Below are 14,985 nucleotides of genomic sequence, written 5' to 3' on the forward strand. Positions count from 1 at the left end.
GGTGCTTGTTCACCAGTTTGGATATAGCATGATTGTTTTCCATTTGTCACACCCCCTTCAACAGTTGCAAGTGTGTATGGGCATGAAATGGACAAGGGTCCATTCATCGGTGATGAAGAAGCCAAAATAAATATATGTTGGCCAAATTTTAGACTCATTTTCTTGGTAAAGCAGACAAAGTTATGCTTGCCAAGTATGTCAATCACTTGATATGCTCCACTGCTAGGTGTAGTCATCATGTGTCAGTAGCCTATACAGTGTACACACAATGAGAAAGAGTCTCATTCAAAAATTAAAATGCAATGTTAAAAAATACAACACAGAGATTCCAGTATGCTGGTTAGAAACACAGCATAACGGAACTAAAAGGCAAATAAAATATTTTTCTCCTGCTGCTGAAAAAAAGAAATAAGGACAGAGCAGTCTGACAAAGGCATTCCAAAGTCAGGGTGCTTCAACTGAGAAGGCCCTGCATGTTCGGGGGCGGAAAGTGATGGCTTGAAATATATTTGGCACATCTTCTTTCCTTGCTGTTGAGGATAACAGTAAACTAGCAAGGGTGGTGCTAGGATCCCTTCTCTGGCAGGGCACTCCAAATGCAGAGCAGTTCTTCTGGCACCACCCATGCTAGCTTAATACCATATTCAAAAGTGTGAAAAGGAAATTATGCAGAATATATTTCAGTCTATGAGCCCTTTCCTGAACCACACAGTCCTTTGTCCTTTGTAGCAGTAGTACAAAACTATATCTCTTCCTGTTTCACTTCCTTTAAGGAGGTAGCGGTTTGGTGCACTGTTTTAAAAGGGTCACGTTCTCTTAATAATGGCCAGCTTCCTTCGCCCTGAACATTATCAGCAGCACTGTTGGTTCAAAGGCTTTTGAACCATCAATCTGCATCAGCATCAGAAATTGTAGGGTCTGTAGCATATGGAAGTTCCTCTTCCTCCAAGAATATGTCTATGACAGATTTATATTGATGACTGTGCTACCTACACTGCAGTTACAGACTTCCATTATATTCAGGCTCTGCTAACTCAGTCCCTATTTCCTGTTTAAGGTGAGACAAGGTCCTGCCTGAACAAGGGGTGAAATTACAGCTGAACTTTCTAATTGCTGTTAGCACAGGAGAACCTTTGAGAAATATTGCAGGACCCTTTTTGTGTGTTCAAGGCTACCTCTTCAATCTCTTCCCCAATATGCATGAAGCTGTGGCAGCTCCACGTTAACTTCTGTCTAACCCAGAAGTTCTGGAGTGGAAGGATCTGTCTGCATCAGAACTACAAGTGAGGCCAGCTGTAAAAGCCCTTTTAGCACCTAGGGTTCCACAATTTCCTTTTTAGAAGCCATTCTTGAAATTGCTGGTTGTGAATGGCAATGTTGTGTGTTGTTTGGAGTTCAGCCAGCTACTGCAATGAGTGTCGCTATCTCCAAATCCCTTAGCGAATTAGAAAATAGATGGCTGGTGTTGGGTGCTTAGCAAGTAATTCCAACAAATTTGCTCCAAGTTTGTCTTCTGGCATACTGTCATTACATAGGCTTGAAAGATCCATTAGCCATGTATCTTCTCTCTTATAGAACTTTAGATCTTTCTGGATTCATATGCTGGAATGATCACGGCGGTATTTGAGGAGCCCATCGGGAGAGGGCTCTGTAATTAACTCATAGAAATCTTTGAGCAGAACCAAATGTAGAAGAATGGCCTCCAGCTTTCTACTGTCTTCTTTTATAAGACTGATTCTTGCCACTATAATCAAGCTAACAATCATGTTGATTTGTTATAATAATTCCTTTAAATGCAGGCCACAAAGCATATTATTTTTCAACTCTGGTTGTCTCACTTTAAAAAATGAACAACCCTTAAATGTGAGCCATCTGCTACACTTATCAAATAAAATGTGATAAACCAAGCATGTTTGAGTGCATGCATTTTGCAGGGTTTGCATTTTTTTGACGACCTATTCTCAGAGTTGATACTTATCTTTTAGACTGTCATACAATTTATGCAGCTGATGGCAATTAAAGAAACTGATTTGTGGCCATTTACATTCCTTTCAGAGGGTTCCAGTTAACATGTTATTCTCTCAATATATCATTCCTTTACGCAATTTAACACTTTAGGCTGCACATTCGCACAGCAATGCGCATGTACATGCTATTTCACATTGATTTCTGTGTAACTTCCGATTTGTGTAATTTATGTAGGCTCATGGCTTTAACTGTGTGTGGCACCGATGCCTTCTGCTGCTGTTTACTTTCATTAAGAGTATGAACGGAACGGATGACACCCAAAGTGTTGGATATATTACAATTTCACGTTTCCCATACCATGTTGAGCTGTGATGTTCTGCGCCAGTATAGTCTCCAGAAAGTCATTGCAGTACATTGCAGCAGTCAGTCAAGGTTAACCCATTGTATCTTAAGTATTCTTTTGATTATGGCTTTGCTACGACAATTGAAATGTTAATATACACAGCAATAGTGACTTATTTGCATCCTACTGTAGAAATAGCTATATTTTATTTCAGATACATACTCCAGCATGCAGGCAGCTGCGTACACAGGTGGTGGTGGGGCACTTAGATAAAAGGGTTTTTAATCAACTGCTATCCTCAAGCTGCCAACGTTTCCCTGGATTAACACCCATGCCCAAGCCACTAGTGTGTCTTAGAAAGGAAGAGGTTGAGTTGCACCCATTAGGCGGGGAGAAGGAAATTGCGGTGCTTCTGCCAACCTCCTGTTGCTCTGTGATGCTCCTTTCCCATGGCCCATTTTCCACGGAGCTAGCAGATACAAAGGACTCTCAACCTTAGGTGTCAAGTGGCCTCTACAGTTCAGGATCTTCCATGACTGGACATCCTTGTAGTAACCACCATACCTGTTTTGTAGGGTCCATATCAGAAGAACTTGCTGTTGATGCAAACTTAGTATGTCTCAGGATTTCACACAGTCATTGAAGCAATGATGATGGCAACTTCTGGGTCGTCCTGGAATCTAGCTTATGAAAATGGCTGTAGAATGAGGAATGGGGCTGCTAATCCCTGGGATCTCCTGGGGCTGAGCTAATTTGTGGCAATAGCCCCTGCAGTTACTTGGAGCTGGGTGGAAGGGAGATGATGTGGGAGAAGGGAAGAGCAGTCTTCACCTTCCCTCTCTCTTGTCTCCTTCATCCACTGTAAAGTATTGCTTCCCAGAGTCTTTGTTTTATTGTGTTCCACCTGTTGGTATTGTACACTTAGGACTAGTTCACATATTTTTAATACAGTGGTACCTCGGTTTAAGTACACAATTGGTTCCGGAAGTCTGTACTTAACCTGAAGCAAACTTTCCCATTGAAAGTAATGGAAAGTGGATTAATCAGTTCCAGACGGGTCCACGGAGTACTTAAACTGAAAGTACTCAAACCGAAGCGTACTTAAACCCAAGGTATGACTGTACCTGTATGAAGACTCTATGAATTTCCTTTTTCCTCAAGAGCTTATGTACTCATTTTAGGAATAATAAAATGTCTTCCTTATGCAAATACCTACAGTGAAAAAAATGTCACTTCCAACCTCTTCTTTGTGGCTCTGGAACAACCCTGCAAATGTTGTTGGACCACAGCTCCCATCATCCCTTACCACTGGCCATGCTGGCTGGGGTTAATGGGAGTTGTGCGCCAAAGTATCTGGAGGGCACCTAGTTGGGGAAGTTTGCTCTGGAACTGGGTCCTAAACTGGAATATCATGCCTTCCTACATCTCCCAGAAAAACATGGGTTAGGGCGGTGTCAGTTGGTCCAGCATATAGTGAAATGGGAGGGGGAGGGTTGAATTTAAGACTTGAACCATGGCCTAGACCAGGGTTTCCCAACCTTGGGTCTCCAGCTGTTTTTGGACTATGACTCCCATCATCCCTAGCTAGCAAGACCAGTGGTCAGGGATGATGGGAATTGTAGTCTGAAAAAACAGCTGGGGACCCAAGTTTGGAAAAACACTGGCCTAGACCGTTTTGGCACTTCTTTGCAACATGTGCTAGCTCCAGTTATTATCTGATAAAATATATGACAGCTTGAGACAATGATAGTGGCAAAATGAGTATGGATTTCAGCAGGTTTTGTGAGGGTTTTTTGTTGAGTCTGGGATGGGCACGCTGATTCACAGCAATTGTGCTGATCTCTACCTTAACATTTTGTAGACAAAATGCCAGAGCTGGGGGGATCATAGGGTCAGAATAAGAGGTACATTCTTCCAGCATGTTTGTCTTCCTTTTTAGTACTTCTAGAGCACTTCAGTATAGCTTTAAGGTGCCAAACGAGTGATGTGGTGAGTCCCGGTGTTGCCATCATCCCCACTTTCTTATCTCTTACATAGGAAGCTGCCTTATACCGAGTCAAGACCACTGGTCCATCTAGCTCAGTATTGTCTACAGTCACTGACGGGCAGCGTCTTTGCCGGGTTTCAGACAGGGGTGTTTCCCAGCCCTACCTGGAGATGCCGGGGATTGAACCAGGGACCTTTTGCATGCAAAGTATGTGCTCTATTCCTGAGCTTCATCTCTTCGTATATATTTTTTTACGTATATTTGATGCAAACTAATGCTTTGTAATATCTCTGAGCGTTTTTTGCCAAGTGGAAACAAGCTAGAAAGGAGAGTGAGCGAGTCACTCGCAAGCAGGCCACTTGCATGCTAATGGGGGCTCTGTATTCCGTCACTGCCATCACACTACTTTATAGATGCAAGCCCACCAGGAGCAGTAAAGGAGCATTTAAAGCAAACAGTAAAATGAACAACATTTGCAGAGCAATAAAAGGCAGCACCTTTGCAACTTCATTATTTTGAAAAATGTGAGAGCGTCAGTCACCAAGCAATGCAAATAAATAGCATTTTATTAGGTTTCAAGTGAATGCACATGCCAAATCAGACTTCCCCCTACGCTGCTGTTGTTTTGCTCTTTCCTCATCCTAGTGAACAGTCTGGAGAGAGAGAGAGAGAGAGAGAGAGAGAGAGAGAGCCAACATAAAATAAAAGTCTATAACTGGTTTTATGAGGAAACATATTGCAGTTAAGAACACATTGCAAGGAAAAGCCCTTAAGATCAGTGAAACTATAAGAAGTGGCGAGGGGGGAAAGGAAGTCACAATTATTGAATGTGTTGGGGTACAGATTGCATGGACTTCAGGACCAGATGAGATATTTGAATTAATGCATGCAATCTGCAACTAATTATTCACACCAAGTAAATAGTAGCAAATGGTTTTTGAGTACGCAAGATAAGGACCATAGGACCAAATTCGTACACTGGAAACTAAAATCTGCAGAGTGGTTTACAACACCAGAATTTGGCCTTTTAGTAGACTGGATATTTATCTGCATTTATTAATTTTATTTTTTATCCATTTATTACATTTGTACACCACCCTATACATGTAGATCTCAGGGCGGTTCCCAACATAATATTGCCTGCAAATATTTTGTCTGCTCATCATCAGCATGGCCTGGAGAAGTTGATGCTATGTACAAAGCAAGCATGAGAAATTCATGTTGTTGCAGCTTAACGAAGGACTGATTGAAACATGCAGCTGTACTATTTCAGAACACACACATGATTGCTTATTTGAAAATGTCCCCACGTCAAAATTTTAAGTCTCATGTAGCAAGCTTAGGGCCAATTTACCGGTATGTAATCGGCAGAATCAATCAGTAACACTTTTTTGGGGGGTGGAAACTGTGTACCATTTCAGGTTGAAGATTAGTGTTGTACGTTTAAATGCTCCTTCCTCCCACCAAAACACCTTTGTGTATCTGAAATGAGCACGTGAAAGGGAGATGACTAGTTTGCATGGTGGGAACATTGCATTCTCACCTGCAGCCTGTAGTACACTAGAGGAAAACTTCAGGAACATCATAAGCTGTTTTATAGCAAGCTGGTCCACAGTTCATCTAGCTCAGGATTGTCTGGTAAATGGCAGTGTCTTTCCAGGACTTCAGGCTGAAGTCTTTTCCCTTAACTACCCAGAGGCACCAGTGTCTGGTGTTGTTGTTGTTGTTGTTGTTGTTGTTGTTGTTGTTGTTGTTGTTGTTGTTGTTGTAAACCCTCCTGATGTTACGTTTTAGAGTGCATTGAACCATAACATGAAAATCAGGCCTCTGATTGCAATGAAGTGTTATAGGAAGGTAAAAAAGCACCCATACAAATGCCTATTGTCTTTTGTCACCTGACTCTTGTCTGCTTCTGGCTTCTAGGTTCAATATATGCCTAGCTTATTCACATTATTTAATTGACAGCAACAACAATCACAGTCCACGAGGTGCAGAATCAATCTGAGTGCAAATTTGCTCTCTCTCTCTTTTTAACTTAACTTAACTGATCTGTGGATTGTGCTTTCTTTCTTATTCTGTGCATGCACTGTCGACATTTGTCTGCTTATGTTTATATGTGAAATGCTGATTATATGTTCTTACTGTGTTTTGCCTGTATGTGGAAGGTTCTTAGTTGAGCAGGACTTCTTTGCAAAAAATGTTTTTGGTTAGGATGCTGGTGCATAGCAGAACAGGAATGCAAGAGTGACAGCTGTTGGAGGTAGGTCAGTCCACAGAGCCAGTTTGCAGAGTGACCTTCAGTTGGAGACATTGCTCCAGTGTGAGCCAGTGTGGTGGTGTGGTTAAGAGCGGTAGACTCGTAATCTGGGGAACCAGGTTCGCGTCTCATGCAGCTGCTGGGTGACCTTGGGCTAGTCACACTTCTTTGAAGTCTCTCAGCCCCACTCACCTCACAGAGTGTTTGTTGTGGGGGAGGAAGGGAAAGGAGAATGTTAGCCGCTTTGAGACTCCTTAGGGTAGTGATGAAGTGGGATATCAAATCCAAACTCTTCTTCTCTCCCAAAGTCGAGACATGAAACATGCAGACTGGAGAGCTACCTTTTTGCTTCTCTCCCACCCCTTCCATCCAGGGCAGATTATTGTGGGTACTTGCCCCTGCCCTATTTCCCACCCTGTCTGCTTCCCCCATGCTTTTTGACAGCAGTAACACTTAGGAGCCTGGAAGATGCATGGGACTACTGTATATTTGTTGGGCAGCTTTATAGAGCCATATGTTAAAAGTATTTAATGAACATGAGATAGAAGAGTCAAGTGAACATGATCTATGTATTCTAAAATTTATATCCTGGCTTTCTAAACGAAAGCCAATCCAAGGCGGCTTGCAATATTTTCGGGGGGGTGTGTGTGTGGCAAAAGCAGTTTAAAATACAACACACCAACAGAGCAAGAGCAAGGGACACGGCAGAAAACAAATTCTGCAAATATTGTTACTGGGACTTGTTCAGTTTGAAATTCAATTAGCATGTTTGGTTTTTAATGTGATAATACTGAATATTGTATTGGAGAAATATTGAGCCAAAATGTATTGCCTGCAGCATTCAGCATTACAATTATGAACGATTATGTATTGCATTCACGTAGGTTTTCCTTTTTTTTATTATTGTTAACATGAAATAAATGGTGGTGCTTTTTGGTAGCACCACTTCAACTTGTAATGAATTGAGACCCAATGTGCAAATGGCGCATGGTTCGCTTCTCTAGGATAAAAGGTTTTTCTGATGAGGTGAATAATAACCACAAGCTGTTGAACTTGGCTGTCATCATGGGCTAACCGCCAGGAGCAGCCCAGCCACCGTTGTATGCACACGGTGATGGAGAACTCCATTAATGGAAGTTTTTAATTTAATATGTTTATCAGGAATCCTAGTGCACTTCAGGATGGTGGTACCTTTTCATCAAATGAAACAACAGAACATGGATATGAAAACCAATTACAAGTTGCATGTAGTTAAATACAACCTACTCTTTGCATTTTCAAAAATCAGTACTATTAATATGTTGTTTAATGCACCTTTCCAATTATTTATTGGATGGAATGATTCAATATATTTCTATGTCTAATTTTAAAAAGCATACTATATAGCTGTTTGTTTTTACTAAAAAGTAAAAAAGCATAAACTGTTGAAAAAATGTGGGAAATTCCCCACCCCACCACACCCCGGGCTAGTAATATCTATGGTGGGAATTCAGCTTCCATTGTGAGGTTAACAGCAATTGTGCATGCCTCACAAGGTGCATGACTGGATCCCACATTTTTTTTTCCTGGGAAAAACTGTCCCTAATAAAATATCACATCACACCTGGCTGGCTTAGAAAGTTGTAGCCCCATATTTTAATGCTGTTAGTTCTTCCAGTTTAGCTAGCCAAGTCAGTCTGTGATCTGTGATTAAATGGCTGGACTAGTACATTATTTATTTGGTTAATTTAGACAAATAACAGGAAAAAGGGGAATAAGTTGTTACTGCAAAAGAAACATTCAAACGAAACGATGGTAATTTGAGAGAGGCCCTTTCAAGTTGGTTCTAAACAAAGTCGGCACAGTTTTATATAATAAGGAATGTTTTAACGAATGCTTTGAACAACATTTTCTTCAAATGTTCATTGCATCTAAGTTCTGATTTTTTGTGTGCACGCTTTTATTTGCTCCAGAATACTGCCGGGCTGCCAACAAAGGAAGGCCTGTGCTCCCAGGAATTTTCTGAATTCCTCTCTGGAGTAGGTATTTTTCTCAGCTACAAAGGCCCTTTGGCAAATTTCCTCTAATCATTGGATTTACCCTGGGCTCTGATAGGTGCCATTCATGGACTTGGTCTGCTGTTTGATGGGGCTGAAGCATTAATGGGATCTTTTCACCATAAATAAAACACAGTAACCTTAAGCAGAGGAATCAGAATTGCTATTGCTGAGAAGAGTTCAACATTTCCTCGTTTCCCTGTTTTGTTTTTAAATCAATATATTTATTTTAAGTTCATCTGGCTGTATTAGTAGATCCTAGGACACTCACCCTAGCTCAATAAACCAATGGGCTGTCCATCTGCTTGCTTTGCATCGTTTTGGTGTGTAAGAAGATTCTATAAGATAATATACGATAAATGTGCTGCCTACTGGGAGGTCTACATCTTCCCCCACTCCCCAGTTGATTTTATGCCACAGGGGAAGAGGATGCATAAGGAGTCTTGATTCAAAAGTTTACTTTTGCATGGAGGTAGATTCCAGATTGGAATTTTAAATATAGCATTTCAGTGGCTGTGTGTGTGTGTGTGTGTGTGTGTGTGTGTGTGTGTGTAAAGGTTATTAAGGAATGTCTCGCCTTTAATATCATAATATGAACTACAGTTTCCATCAGTCTTTACTATTTCCCTCCCTCTCCATCTCTCTCTGGATACAGTTTCTTTGTAATGTTTTGGGAGGGGAGAGAGAGAGACTACATCTGCAGGTTTCCTCCCTAGAAGCTGGCAAACAAGTATTCCACTGTCCCGGCAAAGGATTTGTTGTGAAAAGTAATTTCTCAAAGGAGCAACAAATTCAGTCTTGCTCTGTAAACTTTAATCTCAGAAACCACAAAGATCAGACAGTACTACTTTTTTTTCATTAGCTTGTTGTGGAGGAGAGAGAGGTTCTTGCAGGGCGGGGGTTATATTCAAATTTGTCTGATAACACTGTTGCCCGCAGAATGGTTTGCGGCATGTGGAATTAGTTCAGGGGCATTCAATAGGCTACTTCACTATGTGACCCTGGAAAGATTGCTTGGCCCTAAGATTTTGAACGAAACATATTGTTTGTCATTGCATTGAGCCTATATATATATATAGGCTAACAAAACCCTGGTGGTGAAATGAAGGCATGTGTACATAGAAGAGTTTGGATTTGATATCCCGCTTTATCACTACCCTAAGGAGGAGTCTCAAAGCGGCTAACATTCTCCTTTCCCTTCCTCCCCCACAACAAACACTCTGTAAGGTGAGTGGGGCTGAGAGACTTCAGAGAAGTGTGACTAGCCCAAGGTCACCCAGCAGCTGCATGTGGAGGAGTGGAGACGCGAACCCGGTTCCCCAGATTATGAGTCTACCGCTCTTAACCACTACACCACACTGGCTCTCATCTGTACCTTTTCCTTTTCCCCAGTACAGTGGTACAGTCATACGAAGGCTTTGACTTCCAAAGATTTCGACTTATGCCTGCGCAGAGTGGCGTGCACGGTCATCTCATGCGCAGAAGTGCAAAATCGCACTTCGCGCTTGCGCCGTAGCGGCGGTTCAACTACCGAAGACTTTGACTTACGAAGACGACTGCGGAACGGATCGTCTTTGTAAGTCGAGGTACCACTGTACCTCCGGTTACGAACTTAATTCATTCTGGAGGTCCGTTCAGGTTCTTAGCCTGAAACCGTTCTTAACCTGAGGTACCACTTTAGCTAATGGAGCCTCCCGCTGCTGCCATGCCACCACAGTGCGATTTCTGTTCTCATCCTGAGGTAAAGTTCTTAACCCGAGGTACCACTTCTGGGTTAGCGGAGTCTGTAACCCGAAGTGTTTGTAACCCAAGGTGTTTGTAACCCAAGGTACCACTGTAGTTTGAAAGCCTTCTCTGGTGGCTGACGACTCTGGGGTTGCAGTGCTCATCTCGCTTTACTGGCCGAGGGAGCAGCCGGCGTTTGTCTGCAGACACGGGAATGCCATTTACCTTCCCGCCGCAGCGGTACCTATTTATCTACATGCACTTCATTGCAAATGCAATTCCAGAATGGGTTACAATTAAAATACAAGTCATATGCACAATGCAACCACTTATAAAAAAACCGCAAGGCAGATAAATTACTAAATTACTACCAAGTAATAATAAAATAAACATCCCCCTTGACACTGAGTTCATTAGCACTGGGGAAGTGAGCTCTCATTGGTGCTTTCTTTCTGTCTGTTACTTGATATTTGTAGGTTATTTCGGTATTTTTATTTGCTTATAGATTTTTAGATTGCTCTGCATGGGTCTTCTTATTAGCCAAGTAGCCTCCATATTTCCCACTACGAATTTCTAGAGCACTCTGGCAAGCACAGAGAGCTGTGAGAGGAAGTGGGAGCTTGTCTCACTTGCATGGAGATTACCGAAAGAAGTAGCAGGAGCAGTGCCTGCTGATTCTTCCCTTCTCCAAACTCCAGCACAAATGAGAGCCTGTCAGAGGCTACTGGAAGTCTTCCTTCCTAGAGGCCATGGGACACTCTAACCAGATGAATGGACAGGTGGAAGTGTGGTTGTAAGCCGTGTGCTTCCTTCACTTTAGGTTGCTTGAATAGAGTACTTTTAGTGGCCAGGTGCAATTGAATATTAGAAAAATAGGTTATAAAAGCACTTCTGGACTCTACGCCATGCCAGGTGTGTGATATAAGCACTGTTCCCTTGACCCCAGCCTATAAAGGTTCTGCGTGGTCACTTTCAGTTATGTCTGGTTGCAGGATAGAAGCCAATACAGTGGTATCTCCGGTTACAAACGGGATCCGTTCCGGAGGCCTGGCCGTATCCCGAAAATTTCGTAACCGGAGGACTGCTGCTGTGCATGTGTGTGGCGTCGCAGAGCACTTCTGACCAGGTAACACTATTTACAAAACTGGTTGCTGGCTGTTAGTTTTCCTCATTTCATTAAGCCTGCCTAATGAAAATGACCTTTTGTAAAAATTTACTAATAACTTATGATGACGTCCTCTTTCTTGATCTGGGACCTTCTAGGGGAATACATTATTTACTGTTTGATAGAAATCCAATTGGGCATAATCAAAACATAACATAAAAACCTTTGCTGGATATACAAGACTATTTTCTCATGCTAACATGCAGTCTATAGGTATGGGCAAAAGCTGGTGAGAGAAACTGTGTTTTTTGGCCCTTTGATGTGGAGCAGAGCTGTCCTTAGCTGACTGAGAATTGGGGAGAGATTGTATTATGAATCAAACATCCCAGCTGCAACTTCAAAGTAATACTAATTAAAATAAATGTGAGTGGATTAATGTTTCATGGATGTTTGAAAAAAATGCTGAGGTTGAATTAACCAAATCACTGTGCACAGCAATTAAGGTGCCTGATCCACTTTACCCTTGATGAACCATGACTCTGTGTTCCCTTTTGGCAAAGCACCTCCCCACCCCCACCCCGTGACTAACAACTCACTTTGTTATTGCGCATGGATTATGGCTGGTGTAAATCTAAATCACATTTTATAAGCTCTACTTCCCCTTGATGCTGCGAGAAGATCCATCCATGCCCAGTGCCATATGACTGGACAAATTCAAGGAGGACAGTCACAAGTCACAATTGCTATATGCTTTTCTAGGCTCAAGGAGCATTGTGCCTCTGAATGCCAGTTGCTGGTAAACAACAGCAGGAGAGGACTAGTAAACTCACGTCCTACTTGTGGGCTTCCCCTAGGCAACTGGTTGACCTCTGTGGGAAACAGGATGTTTGACTAGATCAGTGTTTCTCAAATCTTTTTCCGACCGTGGCGCCCTAATGACAACAGCAATAATGATAATAATACAGTTGTTAAATATTTTTACATTGGAATTTGTTTAGCTTCCCCACCACCACCACCACAAGCTCATTTAACAAAACATCCACTAGTCTAGCAATATATCTCCTTGCTTCCAATTCCTTCTGCAATGCATTGTCAAAGAGATTTCTATAATTATACTGAGCTGATTTATAATTTGCTGGAAATTTAGTGCTCATTTTAAAGGACGATCTTTTTCTGATTACCATGCTGTTAGAAAGTAGTTTCAAGTCTTCTTTAAGGATTGGTGCTATAAAATGCCAATCACAGCTTATTTGCTGTCCAGTATGTTAATTTCAAATGACAGACGAAAGGTCTTTGAAATCTAATTCTTGATTGCATCTAATAACCTAGTTTTTATAGTGCCTGAACTTTAAGACATAAGCCTGCAGCTAAACCCATGTAGGGAAGTAGCCAGGAGGTCACATTTAACAATGATTGAACGTGAAGTCCTTCTGGTGTTCTGTTGGAGGCAAAGCGGAATCATCAAGAGGTCGCCATGGAGGTCAGCCTCTCCAGCAACAGGCTGTGTGTGTGTGTGTGTGTGTGTGTGTGTGTGTGTGTACGTACGTACGTACGTACGTACTATTTTCTATGTACTTGAATCTCCAAAGAATGGTAAAAGCAGCAGTTTAGAAGGGCGAAGAGAATGCCCTCCCACCTTTCCTCACCAGGTTCAAGTTGCTCAGGCTGGGAGAGACTTAAAACTAAGAACTCTGAAGTTCTTTGAAATCCAGCAGCTGGTGTAGTTTTCTGCCCAATACTGTGTGTGCATGTTAACTCAGAACTACTGTATATTCCAGTGTATAAGACAACTGGGCGTATAAGACGACCCCCAACTTTTCCAGTTAAAATATAGAGTTTGGGATATACTCGCCGTATAAGAAATACAACCTGGTGTATAAGACGACCCCCGACTTTTGAGAAGATTTTCCTGGGTTAAAAAGTAGTCTTATACGCAGGAATATACAGTAAATGTTTATGAGTTCATTTGGGGTTTAAGGTAAAGGTAAGGGACCCCTGACCATTAGGTCCAGTTGCAGACGACTGGGGTTGCGGTGCTCATATCGCTTTATTGGCCGAGGGAGCCGGCGTACAGCTTCCGGGTCATGTGGCCAGCATGACTAAGCTGCTTCTGGAGAACCAGAGCAGTGCACGGAAACGCTGTTTACCTTCCTGCTGGAGCAGTACCTATTTATCTACTTGCACTTTGACATGCTTTCAAACTGCTAGGTTGGCAGGAGCAGGGACCTAGCAACAGGAGCTCACCTCATCGCAGGGATTCGAACCGCTGACCTTCTGGTCGGCAAGCCCTAGACTCAGCGGTTTAAGCCACAGCGCCACCCGTGTCCCTTTGGGGTTTACACATGAGTTAAAGGTGCCTCGGATTCTTATTCATGTTGAATAATTTGATCTATACGTAAAACCTTTGCTGTGTCTGTTTTGTCTTGTTTTGCTTTGGAAGCATGTTCTCTGCTAAACTAATCTGTCAGGTACTTTTAGGGTTGGGTTTTTGCTTTTGTTTTGTTTTTTCAAAGCAGAATAAATGATTTACTGAAATAGGTGCAGCACAATCCCATGCATGTTTGCTCAGGAGCAAGTCCCACTGTTGTAGAATGTATCTTTGAGTTTGTATGAATTTTTGCAAAAGCATTTGACCATAAGTAATAAAAGTTTGACCTGACCTGACTTCTGTGGTTAATGGAACTCACTCCCTAGCAAATTTAAGACTGCCTCCTAAGGTTGCCATACTGTGTTTGCATGCTTGGTACTTGCTTCTGTATAAGTAAGGCCCACAAAGCTGCTAAGAATACTAATCTCATTGAACTTTTGTAGGTTTTTTTTTTTAGTAAACCTGCTTGGGATCATGCTGCCAGCACCATATGTAGTAGAGGAAAGTCATCCAGGAGTTGCATCCAACTCAATTTTACATAGTGTAGACCAGGCATCCCCAAACTTCGGCCCTCCAGGTGTTTTGGACTACAATTCCCATCATCCCTGACCACTGGTCCTCTTAGCTAGGGATCATGGGAGTTGTAGGCCAAAACATCTGGAGGGCCGCAGTTTGGGGATGCCTGGTGTAGACCCACTGAAATTACTGAACTGAAGTTAGCCATGGCTATTAATTTTCATAAGTCTGTTTGCTTCCGAGTAGGACTAGCATTAGACACAATCCCAGATGCATTAAGTTTCTGCAGCCTACTCTCTGCAGGAAAGGTATCTACTCTGTGAACCTACAGAGGTGGAGAAAGGAAGCAAACTGCAGCTATGAAAATGGAAAAGATAGAGACTTATAGTGTGAGTCTGGGTTTTATTTTATAAAGCATTGCCACCATCTGAAAGATTGCAGGATTTACATTCTCCAGAAGAGGGTTGTCAGTAGTTCCTGTTTATTTTTTGCTCAGCGGTGGTTCATTTATTCCTTTTCTACCATAGCTGTGTGTTCTGACTTGCTGGCCGGGGATCTTTCTAAAGCTTGTTCAGACATTCTGTTAACTATGGTTATATAAGCCTATGAAAGCTTGTGGTAATTTCCCCCCTCACCTGTGAACACAGGTAAACAAGTCACAGCTCTTGAGAAAAGCAAAC

General features: G+C 42.2%; 1 protein-coding gene across 3 annotated transcripts in view; it reads left to right on the top strand.

Annotated features, from left to right (window-relative positions):
• The window catches only part of HMGA2 (high mobility group AT-hook 2), a 135,322-nt gene that overhangs the window by 66,874 nt on the left and 53,463 nt on the right, over nucleotides 1–14,985 (top strand). The window contains exon 4 of one of the 3 annotated variants that reach the window (XM_035128506.3): nucleotides 4,349–4,505. The exons of the other annotated variants lie outside the window; for them this stretch is intronic. Coding sequence (XP_034984397.1) covers nucleotides 4,349–4,505 — 157 coding nt within the window. The remainder of the gene's footprint in view (nucleotides 1–4,348; nucleotides 4,506–14,985) is intronic. 3 annotated transcript variants of the gene reach the window in all.

This window comes from Zootoca vivipara, chromosome 9 (assembly GCF_965207765.1).
Source record: "Zootoca vivipara chromosome 9, rZooViv2.hap1.1, whole genome shotgun sequence".
Classification (NCBI taxonomy): Eukaryota; Metazoa; Chordata; class Lepidosauria; order Squamata; family Lacertidae; genus Zootoca; species Zootoca vivipara.